Below are 20,348 nucleotides of genomic sequence, written 5' to 3'. Positions count from 1 at the left end.
CTACTACCTTATACACACAAGTGTAAAGGGATAAAGAATATGTACATAAAGATATATGAATGAGTGATGGTACCGAACGACATAGGCAAGATGCAGTAGATGGTATAGAGTACAGTATATACATATGAGATGAGTAATGTAGGGTATGTAAACATTATATAAAGTGGCATAGTTTAAAGTGACAGGTGATACATTTATTACATCCAATTTTTAATTATTAAAGTGGCTAGAGATTGAGTCAGTATGTTGGCAGCAGCCACTCAATGTTAGTGATGGCTGTTTAACAGTCTGATGGCCTTGAGATAGAATCTGTTTTTCAGTCTCTCGGTCCCAGCTTTGATGCACCTGTACTGACCTCGCTTTCTGGATGATAGCGGGGTGAACAGGAAGTGGCTCGGGTGGTTGTTGTCCTTGATGATATGTTTGGCCTTCCTGTGACATCGGGTGGTGTAGGTGTCCTGGAGGGCAGGTAGTTTGCCCCCGGTGATGCGTTGTGCAGACCTCACTACCCTCTGGAGAGCCTTACGGTTGTGGGCGGAGCAGTTGCCATACCAGGCGGTGATACAGCCCGACAGGATGCTCTCGATTGTGCATCTGTAAAAGTTTGTGAGTGTTTTTGGTGACAAGCTGAATTTCTTCAGCCTCCTGAGGTTGCGCCTTCTTCACCACGCTGTCTGTGTGGGTGGACCATTTCAGTTTGTCCGTCATGTGTACGCCGAGGAACTTCAAACTTTCCACCTTCTCGATTACTGTCCCGTCGATGTGGATAGGGGGGTGCTCCCTCTGCTGTTTCCTGAAGTCCACGATCATCTCCTTTGTTTTATTGACGTTGAGTGTGAGGTTATTTTCCTGACACCACACTCCGAGGGCCCTCACCTCCTCCCTGTAGGCCGTCTCACCGTTGTTGGTAATCAAGCCTACCACTGTAGTGTCGTCTGCAAACTTGATGATTGAGTTGGAGGCGTGCTTGGCACGCAGTCATGGGTGAACAGGGAGTACAGGAGAGGGCTGAGAACGCACCCTTGAGGGTCCCCAGTGTTGAGGATCAGCGGGGTGGAGATGTTGTTTCCTACCCTCACCACCTGGGGGCGGCTCAGGAAGTCCAGGACCCAGCTGCACAGGGCGGGGTCGAGACCCAGGGTTTCGAGCTTAATGACGAGTTTGGAGGGTACTATGGTGTTAAATGCTGAGCTGTAGTCAATGAACAGCATTCTTACATAGGTATTCCTCTTCTCCAGATGGGTTAGGGCAGTGTGCAGTGCGATTGCGTCGTCTCTGGACCTATTGGGGCGGTAAGAAAATTGGAGTGGGTCTAGGGTGTCAGGTAGGGTGGAGGTGATATGATCCTTGACTAGTCTCTCAAAGCACTTCATGATGACGGAGGTGAGTGCTACGGGGCGATAGTCATTTAGCTCAGTTACCTTAGCTTTCTTGGGAACAGGAACAATGGTGGCCCTCTTGAAGCATGTGGGAACAGCAGACTGGGATAAGGATTGATTGAATATGTCCGTAAACACACCAGCCAGCTGGTCTGCGCATGCTCTGAGGACGCAGCTAGGGATGCCGTCTGGGGCGGCAGCCCTGCGAGGATTAACACGTTTAAATGCTTTACTCACGTTGGCTGCGGTGAAGGAGAGCCCGCAGGTTTTGGTAGCAGGCCGTGTCGTTGGCACTGTATTGTCCTCAAAGCGAGCAAAGAAGTTGTTTAGTTTGTCTGGAAGCATGACATCATGGTCCGCAATGGGGCTGGTTTTCTTTTTGTAGTCCGTGATTGACTGTAGACCCTGCCACATATGTCTCGTGTCTGAGCCGTTGAACTGCGACTCTACTTTGTCTCTATACTGACGCTTAGCTTGTTTGATTGTCTTGCGGAGGGAATAGCTACACTGTTTGTATTCAGTCATGTTTTCGGTCACCTTGCCCTGATTAAAAGCAGTGGTTCACGCTTTCAGTTTTGCACGAATGCTGCCATCAATCCACAGTTTCTGGTTGGGGATATACTGTGTACTCCGGAATAATGTGATATACTGTGGTACTCAACAATTATTCAACCCCTTTGTTATGGCAAGCCTAAATACATTCAGGAGTAAAAATGTACTTAACTCATAATAAGCAGTGCTGTAAAGTTCTTAAGTACTTGAAAGTACTACTTAAGTCGTTTTTTTGGAACATCTGTACTTTACCATTCATATTTTTCAACAACTTCTACTCCATACATTTTCCCTGACACCCCAAAATGCTTGTTACATTGTGAATGCTCAGCAGGACAGTGGTCCAATTCATATACTTATCAAGAGAACATCCCTGGTCATCCTTACTGCCTCTGATCTGATGGACTCACTAAACAGAGAACATTCCTGGTCATCCCTACTGCCTCTGATCTGATGGACTCACTAAACACAAATGCTTAGTTTGTAAATTATGTCTGAGTGTTGGAGTGTAACCCTGTCTATCTGTAAATCAGGTCTGAGTGTTGGAGTGTACCCGTCTATCTGTAAATCAGGTCTGAGTGTTGGAGTGTACCCCTGTCTATCTGTAAATTAAAAAAAACAGTGAAAATGGCGCTGTCTGGTTTGCTTAATATAAGGAATTTGAAATTATTTCTACTTTGACTTTTGATACTTAAGTATATTTAAAACCATAAAAAAAATGTTTTTTTAAACTTATTTTACAGGGTGACTTTCACTTGAGTCATTTTCTATTATGGTATCTTTGCTTTACTCAACTATGACAAATTGGGTACTTTTTCCACCACTGATAAGTTGCATGAACTCACTCTGTGTGTAATAATTGTTATGATTACCCCATCTCTGTACCCGACACATACAATTATCTGTAAGGTCCCTCAGTCGAGCAGTGAATTTTAAACACAGATTCAACCACAAAGATCAGGGAGGTTTTCCATTGCCTCGCAAAGGGCACCTATTGGTAGATGGGTAAAAACATTTTTTTTTTAAAGCAGACATTGAATATGCCTTTGAGCATGGTGAAGTTATAAATTATGCTTGGATGGTGTATCAATACACCCAGTTACTTACTACAAAGATACAGGTGTCCTTCCTTCCTAACTCAGTTGCCAGAGAGGAAGGAAACTGCCCAAGGGATTTGACCATGAGGACAACAGTGATTTTAAAACAGTTACAGAGTTTAATTGCTGTGATAGGAGAAAACTGAGGATGGATCAACAACATTGTAGTTACTCCACAATACAAACCTAAATGACAGAGTGAAAAGAATGAAGCCTCTAAAGAATACACATTTTCCAAAACATGCATCCTGTTTGCAATAAGGTACTAAAGTAATACTGCAAAGAAATGTACTTTTTGTCCTGAATACAAAGCATTATGTTTGGAGCAAATCCAACCCGGAGTACCACTCTTCATATTTTCAAGCATGGTGGTGGCTGCATCATGTTATGGATATGCTCATCATCGGCAAGGACTAAGGAGTTTTTTTTCCTGGGATAAAAATAAAACGGAATAGAGCTAAGCACAGGCAAAATCCTAGAGGAAAACCTGGTTCAGTCTGCTTTCAACAGGGAGTCAAATGCACCTTTCAGCAGGACAGTAACCTAAAACACGAGACCAAATCTACACTGGAGTTGCTTACCAAGATGAGATTAAATGTTCCTGAGTGGCCTAGTTACAGTTTTGACCTAAATCGGCTTGAAGAACTATGGCAAGACTTTAAAATGGCTGTCTAGCAATGATCAACAACCAACTTGACAGAGCTTGAAAAAGAATAATGGGCAAATATTGTACAATCCAGGTGTGCAACACTTTAGAGACTTACTCCAAAAGAATCACAACTCCAACCTCTGCTAAACGTGATTCTTAACACCTTTTTTTCGGCACTGAGCAGTTTTCAGGTCTGCTGAGAACAAACTTGAACGACATTCTGTGGAACTTCCGGCGCGCATTTACTGTGAACACTAAGGCTGTACCCCCTTTAAGTTACAGTTTTACCGTGAACACGGAGGCTGTACCCCCTTTAAGTTACCGTTTTAACAGTGGCCAAGTAGGCTGCTGTGGCTATTTGATCAGAATGTAAACCTACTGTCAAAAACAATGGAGAAAAATGCATCCCATGAAATGTTAACATGGAAATAGCTGTTCTGTCACTCAGTCTACAGTAGCAGCAAATGTGTGGTGTTCAATGTAGGCCTACATTCCATGAGACTTTTGAAAAAAACAAAACATGCAGGGCTTGACATTTAGCGGTTTAAAACCACTTGTCCATCAGACAATGTGACTGAAAATGTTGTGTTTGATGCAAGAAACCACTTTACAAAATAAAAATGCACTATCATTCCCATAGCATTATTGGCTACTTAGCTTATTCAAAACAGTCTGAAAATACAACCCTGCCTGCCTCCTTAGACATAATAAAAGCTCTTCACCGGACTTCAAAGATGGCTAGAAATGCACAGGCTTTGTGCTCTTGTAGGAAGCAACCACTCCCCCATTGTTAACTAGACATTAGCTAGAACTAGGTTAATAACTCACTAACTAGCAAAGAATATGAACAAAAGTGCACCACACGTGGGAACATGCAGCTCTCGCTTTGATATAGTTATTTTTTAATGCAAATCTACTTTTGCTATAAACACAGCAGTTCAAAGTGAATGGCTATTTGCATACAGGCCTACTGCAGCTCTGATTGGTTATGGCTCACTGGTCTGTGTAGAGTAGGTAGATGAGTCATGCCTGTCAATGCAATAGAATCCTACTCCCAATGCTGCTCTGCCTACAAGAACATCTTTTGCAGTTAGTTTTGCATACTAAGTCTTGCATAGTTCATTTTCTTTCGGTATGTTACATTGAAAGTGGCTAATATTGCGTTGACTCAAGCACAATTCCCACAGTAGAGTGAAACGTTGATAGCGTTAAGTAAAGAAGTGGAAAACTCTAGAAAGCTGAGGAGTTCAATCTTGTGCTTCTCTGCTTGGGTTGATATTTCCTCTCCATTAGAGGGAACATCGCTCAGGGGCTTGAATACTTTTCTGAATCAAGATATAGTAAATTTTTATTAATAAAAAAATACAAATAAAAAAATTGCGCACTTTGACATTAAATTAAATCCATTTTAATCCTAAATTTGTAACAAAATGTTGAAAAAGTCAAGGGGTGTGTATACATCCGGAAGGCACTGTACATCAAATCAAGTGTAGTACATAAGATCATAAGATCAAGTGCATCAATCAAAGTACAATTTAAATTAAAGGACAGATTAAAAAAATTAAATAAAAGTGGAGAGGGGTAGACGATATGAACCCACCTAACTGAAACCATTTCATTGTTGCATCATAAAAATATACACAGTGCTCTTTGGGTAATGCTAAATAAAACACAACGTCCAAATAAATACATAAATCTCAACATTTTCAAAGTAAAGTTGCAACCTTCATATAAAGACGCAGGTAACTGCACATTCTACGCAACCATCCCATAAGATCACAGATTCTCTAAAATCAAGATCTTCATTCTTACTTGCTCACGTACAGAAACAAGCACAATTGTGGAGGGCAGGGTGAATAATGCAACTTCTCCAAATGTACACAACTTCCACATGACTAAGTAAACTAAAGGTTTTCATCAACCAGGTCTTATGAGGTATAACAATATCCTTGAGTATCTACACATATGTGAATGTCAGTAAATAGCAAAACACATTAATTTGACTAATAATAACAATAATAGATTTGCTTCATATAGCTAGCTTTTCTAATACAGAATCTCCAAGTCGCTTAAAACAAAACAATTCAGGCAGCTGGCAGTTCATTGGAGATGGTCTTCCACAGATTGATAATGATGCTGTTCAATAAAGGAGTAGCTTGAGTGGTGGTGGCGTCGATGGTACAGCCAGGGAGGGAGAAACATCAGTCAGACAGGCCAGGAGCTTTTCATCAGGCACTACTGTCGTTGAAGTTCACAGTTACGGCTCTGTATAGGCTGGATCATCCACCACCGAAAGTGTAACACCCACCTGGGTCATCCTTCAGCAGCTATAAGAGCCTGAGAGACCACCACACCTCGGCAGTTATCCTATGAGGCGAGCCTCTGTCATCCCCGAACAGCATAGTCCCCATCCTTCCAGAAAACGAGGCAGGTGGATCAAACATCCGGTACATCATTCAAATTTAGAATTACCAGCTAGCCAAGCTAAGTAAAGACTTGCCATAGTCAGTCCTACGAACAAAATATTGTAGCTCAACAGGTTATCAAAAAACGCCAAAAATAAACATGGATTTAAACACAAGAAAATCCCATAAAAATAACAAAGATGGGCACAGTCTCAAAGTTAAAGTACTTCTAGAACAACGTGACAGTGACCCTATTTTTTGATCAAGTAAACAAACAAAAAAAATACAGGAAAAACTATAATACACAAATTCATACAGTACCAGTCAAAAGTTTGGACACAACATTCAAGGGTTTTTCTTTATTTTTACTATTTTCTACATTGTAGAATAATAGTGAAGACATCAAAAATATGAAATAACACATATGGAATCAAAAAAAGTGTTAAAGAAATCAAAATATATTGTACATCTGAGATAATTAAAAGTAGCCACCTTGGTATTCTCTCAACCAGCTTCATGAGGTAGTCACCTGGAATTCATTTCAATTAACAGGTGTGCCTTGTTGAAAGTTAATTTGTGGAATTTCTTTCCTTCTTAATGCGTTTGAGCCAATCAGCTGTGTTGTGACAGAAGATAGCCCTATTTGGGCTATCAATATTACGGCAAGAACAGCTCAAATAAGCAAAGCGAAACGACAGGCCATCATTACTTTAAGACATGAAGGTCAGTTAATCCGGAACGTTTCAAACGTTGAAAGTTTCTTCAAGTGCAGCCGCAAAAACCATCAAGCGCTATGATGAAACTGGCTCTCATGAGGACCGCCACAGGAAAGGAAGACCCAGAGTTACCTCTGCTGCAGAGGACAAGTTCCTTAGAGTTACCAGCCTCAGAAATAGCTTCACAGAGTTCAAGTAACAGTCACATCTAAACATCAACTGTTCAGAGGAGACTACGTGAATTAGGCCTTCACGGATGAATTGCTGCAAAGAAACCACTACTAAAGGACACCAAGAAGAAGAAGAGACTTGCTTGGACCAAGAAACACAAGCAATTAGACCGGTGGAAATCTGTTTTTTGGTCTGATGAGTCCAAATTTGAGATTTTTGGTTCCAACCGTGTCTTTGTGAGACGCAGAGTAGGTGAACGGATGATCTCCGCATGTGTGGTTCCCACCGTGAAGCATGGAGGAAGAGGTGTGATGGTACGTTGCTGGTGACACTGACTGATTTATTTAGAATTCAAGGCACACTTAACCAGCATGGCTACCACAGCATTCTGCAGCGATACGCAATCCCATCTGGTTTGCGCTGAGTGGGACTATTATTTGTTTTTCAACAGGACAATGACCCAATACACCTCCAGGCTGTGTAAGGGCTACTTGACTAAGGAGAGCGATGGAGTGCTGCATCAGATGACCTGGCCTCCACAATCACCTGATCTCAACCCAATCGAGATGGTTTTGGATGAGTTGGACCGCAGAGTAAAGGAAAAGCTGCCAACAAGTGCTCAGCATATGTGGGAACTGATTCAAGAGTGTTGGAAAAGCATTCCAGGTAAAGCTTTTTGAGAGAATGCCAAGAGTGTGCAAAGCTGTCATCCAGGAAAAGGGTGGCTACTTTGAAGAATCTCAAATATAAAGTATATTTTCATTTGTTTAACACTTTTTTTGGTTACCACATGATTCCATATGTGTTATTTCATAGTTTTGATGTTTTCACTAATATTCTACAATGTAGAAAATAGTAAAAAAAAAATGAGTAGGTGTCCAAACTTTTTACAGGTACTGTATGTACATAATTAATCTAGACAAAGTGACAACATTGAAACAACCCACATGAAAAACATTTAAGTAATTGAAATGATTGTTGCACATCTGGATCTGTCAGGTGCAGACGACCGTGAAGTACTAGAGAGAGGTCAGAGACTAGCACAAGCCTTAGTCCTGCTCCTGTGTCATCACAGCAATGCCCACCTGAGCATGTCGGATGGTGCGTCCATGGAGCTTGTACCCATCATGCTTCACCACAGCAACGGTGCCAGGCTCCCATCCCTCAGCAGGAGTGTGGCACACTATCTCGTGCTGGTAAGGGTCGTATTTAGCCCCAACAGGGCTCATCTTCATAAGACCGTGCTTTGTGAAGACCCCCTGCAGTCTGTCCTTGATCTGGGCCAGTCTCTGGTCCTCCTCCCCCTGCAGGTTTCCTGTCGTCTGCTTCAACAGGTCAGCTACCTCCACCAGGTCACGGCAGAAACTCTGGATCCCTGTAGGAGTGGAGCGGTAGGGAAGAGGGATTACAACTGCACAAAGTAGAAGGACCATACTCGGTATGGGTCGGAGATATCAGGGTAGGAGGACAAAACATCTCACCAAACAGCTTGGCGTCTTGAACAAACTTCTGAGTTCTTCTTCGAACGTTGTCAGAGTCAGCCATGACTCTTTTGTATCTTTCCTAGAATACAATACAGCTTCCGTGAAAAAAATAAAATAATAAAAAATATTTATATTTATATTTATAGATTCCGATGTTGACGCACTAAACAACATCTCAAACTCATTCCACAGAGGGCTGAGTGTCTGTGGGTTTTCACTCCTCCCTTGTGCTTGATTGATGAAATAAAGTCACTAATTAATAAGGAACTCTCCTCAACTGGTTGTCTAGGTCTTCATTAAAAGGAAAACCCCAAAACATGCAGACACTAAGCCAGGGATTTTCAACTAGATTCAGCCGAGGGACACTAGTCGGGGAACCCTGCACTAGGCCCTCCATGGAATGAGTTGGACACCCCTGCAATGAACCATTCACACCAACTATGGTGCGTTTTCCCCTCCACTTTCCTCCAAAATTCGCATAATGTCACCAACACTGCTGCGGTCATTCTCTGTGGCAATATGTTGTTCAAAGTGGCTGGAGAGGATGCAATAATGAGAGAAAAATCATATACCACTGGAAAAACAATATGATAAGGCAAACATTAGGTTAAGCTTTTCATCTAATAGGATGAATCATGAAAGGTGCTTGGCCACGTTTCATTCAGTCCACCCCATTTATTACGCCAGAAAATGCAAAACCGGCACCTGTCGTCATTCCACGCAAAAATGCTGACCATCATGACGCTTGCTGCTTACGGTTCTCTTTCCATCTGATTAAAGAGATACAGTCCAGACAGGCTAGGCCTGTTATAGGAAACTTTCTGAAAGGACATAGAGAATTAGCAAACACACCCACCTAAAAGGACCCGTCAATCAAAGCCGCCTGCAGTGCATCTCACTCAGACATAAGAAAATTACATTTCTCCTTTTCCAAATATGGATTAAAAACCTGGCCTTAGCTTCAAATACTTTCTGTAGCATATCAACAACTAGTCTACATTATAGTATAATGCTAAATCAATGTAGCCTATCCTAGAAACTGACAAAGAACATTTTAAGGGGGAGGTATAGAGACAGCTGTGATACAGGCTATATGAAGATGAAATTGCCAACCATTACAAAATAGAAAAGCATGCAACCTGTCCATAGCCCTACAATCGGCCGTCGATCCACAGCCCAACGATCGGCCGTCGATCCACAGCCCAACGATCGGCCGTCGAACCACAGCCCAACGATCGGCCGTTGATCCACAGCCCAACGATCGGCCGTTGATCCACAGCCCAGGGATCAGCCGTTGATCCATGTTTGTGAAGCAATGGGTGGTTATGTTGACACTACATTTTTAATTAGAGTAGAGTGCTTTATCTAAATCTGTGCAACCACTTATTGATAAGGGTCAAATCTGGCAGATATTTACTCAGCCTATAGCACAGATTCACTTTAGCAGACCATATAATACATATATATACAGTTGAAGTCAGAAGTTTACATATACCTTAGCCAAATACATTTAAACTCATTTTTTCACAATTCCTGACATTTAATCCTAGTAAAAATTCCGTCTTAGGCCATTTAGGATCACCACTTTATTTTAAGAATGTAAAATGTCAGAATAATAGCAGAGAGAATGATTTATTTCAGCTTTTATTTCTTTCATCACATTCCAAGTGGGTCAGAAGTCTACATGCACTCAATTAGTATTTGGTAGCATTGCCTTTAAATTGTTTAACTTGGGTCAAAACGTTTTGGGTAGCCTTGCACAACCTTCCCACAATAAGTTGGGTGAATTTTGGCCCATTCCTCCTGACAGCGCTGGTGTAACGGAGTCAGGTTGGTAGGCCTCCTTGCTCGCACATGCTTTTTCAGTTCTGTCCACACATTTTCTATAGGATTGAGGTCAGGGCTTTGTGATGGCCACTCCAATACCTTGACTTTGTTATCCTTAAGCCATTTTGACACAACTTTGAAAGTGTGCTTGGGGTCATTGTCCATTTGGAAGAACCATTTGCAACCAAGCTTTAACTTCCTGACTGATGTCTTGAGATGTTGCTTCAATATATCCACATAATTTCCCTGCCTCATGATGCCATCTATTTTGAGAAGTGCACCAGTCCCTCCTGCAGCAAAGCACCCCCACAATATGATGCTGCCACCCCCATGCTTCACGATTGGGATGGGTTTCTTTTCCCCCTTTTTCCTCCAAACATAACGAGGGTCATTATGGCCAAACAGTTCTATTTCTGTTTCATCAGACCAGAGGACATTTCTCCAACAAGTACAATCTTTGTCCCCATGTGCAGTTGCAAACCGTAGTCTGGCTTTTTAATGGCGGTTTTGGAGCAGTGGCTTCTTCCTTGCTGAGCGGCCTTTCAGGTTATGTCGATATAGGACTCGTTTTACTGTGGATATAGATAATTTTGCACCTCTTTCCTCCAGCATCTTTACAAGGTCCTTTGCTGATGTTCTGGGATTGATTTTCACTTTTTGCACCACAGTACGTTCATCTCTAGGAGACAGAACATGTCTCCTTCCTGAGCGGTATGACGGCTGCGTGGTCCCATGGTGTTTATACTTGCGTACTATTGTTTGTACAGATGAACGTGGTACCTTCAGGCATTTGGAAATTGCTCCCAAGGATGAACCAGACTTGTGAAGGTCTACAATTGTTTTTCTGAGGTTTTGGCTGATTTCTTTTGATTTTCCCATGATGTCAAGCAAAGAGGCACTGAGTTTGAAGGTAGGCCTTGAAATACATCCACAGGTACACCTCCAATTGACTCAAATGATGTCAATTAGCCTATCAGAAGCTTCTAAAGCCAAGACATAATTTTCAGAAATTTTCCAAGCCGTTTAAAGGCACAATCAACAAAGTGTATGAAAACTTCTGACCCACTGGAATTGTGATAGTGAATTATACCTGAAATAATCTGTCTGTAAACAATTGCTGAAAAATGACTTGTGTCATGCACAAAGTAGATGTCCTAACCGACTTGCCAAAACTATAGTTTATTCACAAGGAATTTGTGGAGTGGTTGAAAAACAAGTTTTAATGACTCCAATCTAAGTGTATGTAAACTTCCGACTTCAACTGTAGTTTGAAACTTATTTCAAGCAATTTTAAAAAAACTATATATAGGCTACCAGGCATAGAAGCATAGATTAATACTCTTACTTGCTAAATGGCTATAAAATAGGCGACAGCGTTGGCAATGAACTGGCGGGGAAGTTTGAATGGTGAGAAAAGCGTGATCCCATTGGCTAAACTTGACACATTGCAAATGTAAAAAAACTGGCAGAGAGAAATGTATTATTTTATTCACACAAAGAATCCACAGACCTATCAGTGGCAGTGCGTGTTCTTTTGGTCAACATGCGAAAAGACGCAAAAATCAACCTGTATAAATAATTGACAGATTGCGGCAGGACGATATTTTGCAATTGGTGTGAACGACACCATAAACAAGACGTGCTCATATAAATATTTTTATAGACTAATTGTTGGGACAAAAAGAACGGACTTTGTGAGAAAGGGCCTCTCACCATTGAGGCTCTTACCGTAAGCTCCCTGACCTGCTCCTCCAGCTTGCTGGCTCTCATCTCCAGCAGTCTCACATTGGTCCCCGCATGGCTGGAGTCATCTGTGGTGTCATCACCATGGCAATCATCACCTGTTCCCCACTGCTTTGCTGCTGTGCTGTAGAGGCCAATCACGGCGCTGGAATTCAAAATATTGAAGAGAAGAAATGTTCAGAATATCGGCCTCAATAGATTTTTTTACTTTGTGCCGTAATATTATTAGTAGCAATCAGGGCAAACCCGTAAAAACCCTGTATGTATGTTCCCCCAAGTACATCACGTGAAAGAATTCGCTGTTCAAACTATTTCCTTCTGAACAACATTTGACTCCTTAAAATCCAACTTAAAATGTGGCTGAGCGCCAACATCTCACTTCTGTGGGATTTGTAACAGAGCTCAGGCTATAACCACTAACTAAGTCAGTATTCCTTAAGCCTAGATCTGTGAGAAGAATGACAGTAAAAGATTGACAGAGAGTGGGTGTAAACATAGAAGTATAAACTAGAGCAGTACCAATAAGTGCTTCATGCTTATCTAACACACTCTTATTCTCGTTCAAATAAACTGTTTAAAACAATAGATTCTAGATACAAGGATTGCCATCATGGCAGTGCTATGTGAGGCATGATGCTTCAACTCAACATTGACTGAGAGACTGGAATTCAATCAAACCTGCCACAGCAAGGTTTACAATCTCTTGTTTACAAAGTATTGGCCTGGGCAAGGCAAAGTAAATATCAGCTAGCTAGTTAGCTAGCTAAATCAGTGGTAGCTAGCTAGTTAATGATAACAAGCTATCTAGTACTTGAACCAGTATCTGGGCAGAGGAGGAGACGATGAATATGACGAGTCTCGTCTCTAGCCCAGTTAGCTACCATTAATTTTGACATTAGACAGCACTGCAAGCGTTATGTCATAATATGTTTGTTACTCAAATATGGAGTTTCACTGAGCAACTATAGTAATTTACTGCTGTCACACCCAGTATGTACTATACAGACAACTGGTAACTGACAAAAAAACGAGGTCAAATTATGACGTCAATGATCTTAAAGTCAGAAAGTCGGAGCCTTAGAAAGATGCCCGCATTTCTGACTTGGAATTCCGAGTTGGATGAACGTTCAAAGCGATTTCCCCCAGTCTTTTCTGAGGTTCCAGTTGTCTTGAACACACTGAAGTTGCAGATATCCGAGTTGTTTTAAATGCAGCAATAATACCAGCGAAAAAAATCGGACATGATTGTACCACTGTAAGTTGAGAAATATGGACAGGAATTGTAGCCGTTTCAATTTAGTCCTAATCAACTCAACGTTCTGTCAAAGTCACCACACAATTTGTTGATGTAGCCAAGTTTAAATGTAAGCCTAAAATATTATCAGGTTATTAGCCTACAGCTTAGTGAAAATGACATTAGTGTTGGCTTACCTTTGACAGAAAGAAGCTCTTTTCTCAGCCCTTGCACCTGGCTATCAGGGAGATTTCAGGAAGGTTGTGGTTGTTTTTACTTGATGATAACCCACTTATTGTGGTGACTTTGACACAGGGAACATATCTGATTCAATATTTTGGCACTGCTTTCCTCACGTATAAAAGTGGTGGATTTAACCAGTGGTGTATAGTACTTTAGCAGACCATATATATACAGTGAGGGAAAAAAGTATTTGATCCCCTGCTGATTTTGTACGTTTGCCCACTGACAAAGAAATGATCAGTCTATAATTTTAATGGTAGGTTTATTTGAACAGTGAGAGACAGAATAACAACAAAAATATCCAGAAAAACGCATGTCAAAAATGTTATAAATTGATTTGCATTTTAATGAGGGAAATAAGTATTTGACCCCCTCTCAATCAGAAAGATTTCTGGCTCCCAGGTGTCTTTCATACAGGTAACGAGCTGAGATTAGGAGCACACTCTTAAAGGGAGTGCTCCTAATCTCAGTTTCTTACCTGTATAAAAGACACCTGTCCACAGAAGCAATCAATCAATCAGATTCCAAACTCTCCACCATGGCCAAGACCAAAGAGCTCTCCAAGGATGTCAGGGACAAGATTGTAGATCTACACAAGGCTGGAATGGGCTACAAGACCATTGCCAAGCAGCTTGGTGAGAAGGTGACAACAGTTGGTGCGATTATTCGCAAATGGAAGAAACACAAAAGAACTGTCAATCTCCCTTGGCCTAGGGCTCCATGCAAGATCTCACCTCGTGGAGTTGCAATGATCATGAGAATGGTGAGGAATCAGCCCAGAACTACACAGGAGGATCTTGTCAATGATATCAAGGCAGTTGGGACCATAGTCACCAAGAAAACAATTGGTAACACACTACGCCGTGAAGGACTGAAATCCTGCAGCGCACGCAAGGTCCCCCTGCTCAAGAAAGCACATATACATGCCCGTCTGAAGTTTGCCAATGAACATCTGAATGATTCAGAGGACAACTGGGTGAACGTGTTGTGGTCAGACGAGACCAAAATGGAGTTCTTTGGCATCAACTCAACTTGTCGTGTTTGGAGGAGGAGGAATGCTGCCTATGACCCCAAGAAACCATCCCCACCGTCAAACATGGAGGTGGAAACATTATGCTTTGGGGGTGTTTTTCTGCTAAGGGGACAGGACAACTTCACCGCATCAAAGGGACGATGGACGGGGCCATGTACCGTCAACTCTTGGGTGAAAACCTCCTTCCCTCAGCCAGGGTATTGAAAATGGGTCGTGGATGGGTATTCCAGCATGACAATGACCCAAAACACACGGCCAAGGCAACAAAGGAGTGGCTCAAGAAAAAGCACATTAAGGTCCTGGAGTGGCCTAGCCCGTCTCCAGACCTTAATCCCATAGAAAATCTGTGGAGGGAGCTGAAGGTTCGAGTTGCCAAACGTCAGCCTCGAAACCTTAATGACTTGAAGAAGATCTGCAAAGAGGAGTGGGACAAAATCCCTCCTGAGATGTGTGCAAACCTGGTGGCCAACTACAAGAAACATCTGACCTCTGTGATTGCCAACAAGGGTTTTGCCACCAAGTACTAAGTCATGTTTTGCAGAGGGGTCAAATACTTATTTCCCTCATTAAAATGCAAATCAATTTATAAAATTTTTGACATGCGTTTTTCTGGATTTTTTTGTTGATATTCTGTCTCTCACTGTTCAAATAAACCTACCATTAAAATTACAGACTGATCATTTCAATGTCAGTGGGCAAACGAACAAAATCAGCAGGGGATCAAATACTTTTTTCCCTCACTGTATATATATATATTTTTTTTTAACTTCGTGAAGTAATATTATTAGTAGCAATCAGGGCAAACACGTAATATATATATTATACAAATGATGCATTCATGGTGTAAAGTACTTTAACTATTGTTTTCTAATTTTACTTTAAAGTACTACTTAAGTAGTTTTTTTGGAGGGTATGTGTACTTTATTTATATTTGACAACTTTTACTACATTCCAAAAGAAAATAATGTACTTTTAACTCCATACATTTTTCCTGAAACAGGAAAATGGTCCAATTCACACACTTATCAGGGGAACATCTGAGTGTTGTAGTGTGCCCCTGGCTAACCGTAAATAAATAGAAAACAAGAAAATGATGCTGCCTGGTTTGCTTAATACAAGGAATTTGAAATGATATATAATTTTACTTAACTTTTGATACTTTTTAGCAGTGAAATACGGAACCGTTACGTATTTTATCGAACGGGTGGCAACCCTTAGTCTAAATATTGCTGTTACATTGCACAACCTTCAATGTTATGTCATAATTATGTAAAATTCTGGAAAATGTATGACTGTCTTTGTTAGGAAGAAATGGTCTTCAAACAGTTCGCGATGAGCCAGGAGGCCCAAAATGCTGCATATACCCTGACTCTGCTTGCACTGAACGCAAGAGAAGTGACAATTTCCCTAGTTAATATTGCCTGCTAACAGTAATTTATTCTAACTAAATATGCAGGTTTAAAAAAAAATATACTTCTGTGTATTGATTTTAAGAAAGGAATTGATGTTTATGGTTAGGTACATTTGTGCAACAATTGTGCTTTTTTCACAATTGCGCTTTTGTTAAATCATCACCCGTTTGGCGAAGTTGAAGTAGGTTGTGATTCAATGATAAATTAACAGGCACCGCATTGATTATATGCAACGCAGAACAAGCTAGTTAATCCCTTCAAGATCATCAGATATAGTATCATTTACATAAATGAATGAAATACTATTCCTAGTCTGCCTACTTTTCTCCAAATTAAAGATTTTTTTTCTTCTTCACCATTCTCAATCCATTTGGCCTTTGAACGTATGAAGGCACCCTGTGCCTTATCGTTGTATATGTCGTCCAGTTCACATTGACATTTAGCAAGCTCGGCTTTTTCATCTTCATTTAAATCTAGTTTATTGCTCAGCCTGTTACTATCAGTAATAATATCCATCTGCTTGGGGAATCTTTTCAGAGCTAGCAATTTACCAGTAGTGATGGTAAGTAGAGGTCGACCGATTTCAAGTATTCATAACAATCGGTAATCTGCCTTTTTGGACGCCGATTACATTGCAATCCTTCCAGGAGACTGCGTGGCAGGCTGACCACCTGTTACGGAAGTGCAGCATCAAAAGGACCTTGCTAGCATTAAACTTATCTTATAAAAAAACAATCAATCTTCACATAATCACTAGTTAACTAGACATGGTTGATGATATTACTAGGTTGAATAAAGGTGAAATAAAATAAAGAATAAATATGTGATGTGATTTGTTAGACAACACTGGGGAGTTTCTGCTGTTTGATGAGTTCATTGGTAAATTTCAGGGTAATATTACTCAGAGAATATATGAAGGTTTACAAAGCAATTCCACTTCCTATACTTGGACTTATTAAGAACACTTTATTATATTATGAGTTTGTTCCCACTTTCCAAGTTCACAAACGAATGACTTGAACCTTTTGGACAGAAAAAAAATTCAACAGTAAGTGGATGCAATTGGCAATTAATTAAGTAATTTTGGTGATAATAATTCAATATATTGCTATGGAAGTGACCAACCCATGCTATGGTCAAAAGCAACTACCTTTACCCTTAATTGTCCAGTTCTCCCAAAAGTTAAAGAAATCAATTTAAAAATATTTTCTTCCATCTGGACCCTGTTAATGATTTCTTGCACAAAAGGTTACATTTTGACAAAATGCCTTGCGTTTTTTGTTCCTCTGACTCAGAATCTATAGAGCATTTTTGTCATGCCGCCATTCTAGTAAACTATGGATTGAAATTCATGAATGGTTGTGTATAAAATCTCCAAATGTACCTATGTTTACATTTGATGATGTTGAAAGGCATTATGCTTATCCTTGTAATTCCTTGTCCTTGTAAATCATTATTATTTTTCTTAAACAGTATTATTCTCTGGTGTTTTATTATTTAATTGTTTCATTGTATTCACATGAATGTCCCTGTATTGATGTGTAATAATGGTATTATTGTTGGAGAAAGATTTATATATATTTTTTATATATTTTATCTAGTTAGCGACAGCTAGCTAGCACACGGCGTCGCCAACGCCTGCTGTGTACCGGAGTCCACCTTAGGACTAGCGGGCTAAGCTAGCAAACAGTGTCCTCCACTTCTACCGAACATCTTCCCTCGATGTCGCTAACAGAACTGCAGGAAAACATTGCCCCACAGGCGGAGGACACTACCGGTGTGTACTAGCTACTGTTGTCGCCCCCGCCTCTTCTTCTGTGGGGTTTATCGGCTGTTGGCATCCGACGTTATGGTGCATTGCCACCTCCTGTACGGGAGCGCCCCTGCCTCCCGCCCATGTACTGGAACCATGGTGTACAAATGTACCAATAGAAGTATAAAGATGGGTTCCTGCAGATATAGGCTAGACAATAGAACGAATCAAAATTCACCCAAGGCTGAAAAATGGCAAAAGAGCATTGGCTAAGATGGAACACTAGCGCGAGCCCATAGTAAATGAATGGAATTGAACGTTCTGTTTTGACTGGAGTGACGCTTAGAATTTCATTTAGCCTAAATGGCACCAACAAATATATCCCTTTTTATTCTGTTCTTAGGACAAAAATGAAAAATAACAATTCGTGAAGAAAGTAAACATCCGCACCTCGATGGTACCAAGTGTGCTTATGTCTGCATAACGAGGAAGTAGGGGGAAAAATGGGAACTTTTGACTATTTCTGGTCTAGCGATGATGACAGTAGAGTACGCTGTCCAACCTTATGTAATTAGAAAGAGGAGGTTATCTTGATTAAAATGGTGTCCAACTTTAAAAAAAATCTTAATATACACATTGCGAGATATTTGGCGAAATATACCAGCATGCCTCTCCATAGGAAAACAATGGCGTGAGTTCAGCGTTCCAAGGGCAAAATGTATTTTGGGGCTTGCGTTTGATGACAACCGAGTACGCTGCGCATCCTTACATAATTAGAAAGAGGAGATTCTTATGATTAAAATGGTGTACAATTTGAAAAAATCGAAATAAACAGACTGCGAGATATTTGGCAAAATAGAGAGCCATACCTATATTTCCCTATAGGAAACAATGGGACGACAGAGTTCCATGAGTAATTTTGTGTTGTTTACATTTGAACTACCAACAACGTGGGCAGGTCTCATTGCCAACAATAGCAAAGCAGGCATTGTGACATAGTACAATAAGGCTGGGAATAGAAAGTTCGGTAGACGGGTTGGTGCCACGGTGCTCAATAGAACTAACAGGAGCTGGCAGGCTGAAAAATGCCCTAAAATAAGGCATATTTTTTCGTGATTACTTAAACTACGGCAAGCAGCTGGGACATGTGGTAATATTACGAAACTGGCCTCATCGGCTGATGAAATGAACTAGTTTTTAATCAGAAAAAAAGTATTGTTAAAAATGTCATGACACTGATGTTTTTCTGATAAAAACTAGTTAATTTCATCAGCCGATGAGGCCAGTTTCGTAATATTACCACATGTCCCAGCTGCTTGCCGCAATTTTGAAGTAATCACGAAAAAATATGCCTTATTTCAGGCCATTTGAAATACAAAACCCATCCCATTTATGAAAACTAATGTTTTGGTCTCCATTTAAGTTTATCAGTGTTCGTCAATTTATATTTTAAATATAAATTGATAAATTGTAGAAATAGGCGGGGTTGTACGTCCTCCACCCACTGCACTATTATCACCAACAGTTCAACTGCGTATACTGATAGTTCCCCTGCCGTAATCATAGTAAATACTTCAATATTGCCCGTTACATTTTCTGCACGCCCTATATAAGCCCCACGTTTACCAAGGCCGTCTTCAAGCATAGCAAATAAAACCTTATTCTTCATATCCATCAGCTTGGCTCAGTAGTGTGAAAAGCGAAACAGAAACTTATTTTTTTTTAATAGATAAAAAGTTAAGAGGCAGGTTGTTGTAACCTATTTATTCAATCAATAGGTGGCACCAACTCGCCTTCCGAACTTTCTATTCCAGCCTAGGATCGCCCCGAATTGCGGGCTGCAGTTCCACCCTTCTCGAATACAGCGTTTATAGGTCAGAAAGAATCTGGAGACACAACTCCGCCACATCTCCATTTGTCTTATCACCACAACAAACGAGTACCTTGGGAAAACGGACCCCCCCTTGTATATTCAAGGTCAGAATACGTGCTTTTAACTAGGGCCTGAATTCCCCCCTAGCTAACGTTAGCGAAGCTAACTAGCTAACACTGGCTAGTTTGTTGAAAGTGTTGTCTTTACTTGAACGTTTACACTGTATTTTAAATGGCTAGAGGAGTAGCTATATGTTGCCAATACTCACCTACCATCATTCGACAAGAGGAGTTGTAATCTGCCGACGCAGTTTAGATTTTTCCGAGCCGAGAAAAAACAACGTATGGCCATATTTTTTAGATTCCGTTAAAATTCACTGCAGCGGAAGTTTAGGCCAGCCAACTGGTCGTCACTAGTTACCACAGCCACAAAATCCCAAACCCCGCCTATTTCTACAATTTATCAATTTATATTTAAAATATAAATTGACGAACACTGATAAACTTAAATGGAGACCAAAACATTAGTTTTCATAAATGTTTACGATATTTTGGCTGTGCAATCTAGAGGAAACCAGCCGTTCGAGTCCTCTTCCGTTGGGCTTTATGGCGGAGTGCAAACCCGATGGTGCATTACCGCCACCTGCTGGATTGGGGTATGGTGGCGACTGGGACTTGGTTCTTACTGTTTATATTCTAGTTAGGAAAAGTATTAACGCTTTGAGGATGTCTTCATCAGACTGTTGGACATAGAGGCTCTGGAGTTCGCCAGCATTTT

General features: G+C 40.8%; 1 protein-coding gene across 1 annotated transcript; it reads right to left on the bottom strand.

Moving 5' to 3' along the window:
• Positions 1-4,556: 4,556 nt before the first annotated feature.
• On the bottom strand, positions 4,557-20,228 carry grpel2 (GrpE-like 2, mitochondrial). Its single transcript, XM_071339641.1, has 4 exons — positions 19,840-20,228; positions 12,009-12,168; positions 8,451-8,532; positions 4,557-8,344 (listed from the first exon to the last, which is right to left on the bottom strand). Exons 1-4 carry the CDS (start codon positions 19,920-19,922, stop codon positions 8,019-8,021), a joined length of 651 nt encoding a protein of 216 aa, XP_071195742.1. The 5' UTR covers positions 19,923-20,228; the 3' UTR covers positions 4,557-8,018.
• Positions 20,229-20,348: the final 120 nt, after the last annotated feature.

Source organism: Salvelinus alpinus, chromosome 13 (genome assembly GCF_045679555.1).
Source record: "Salvelinus alpinus chromosome 13, SLU_Salpinus.1, whole genome shotgun sequence".
Taxonomy (NCBI): Eukaryota; Metazoa; Chordata; class Actinopteri; order Salmoniformes; family Salmonidae; genus Salvelinus; species Salvelinus alpinus.
The sequence above is the reverse complement of the archived record's forward strand: the minus strand, read 5'-3'. Positions and strand labels throughout refer to the sequence as shown.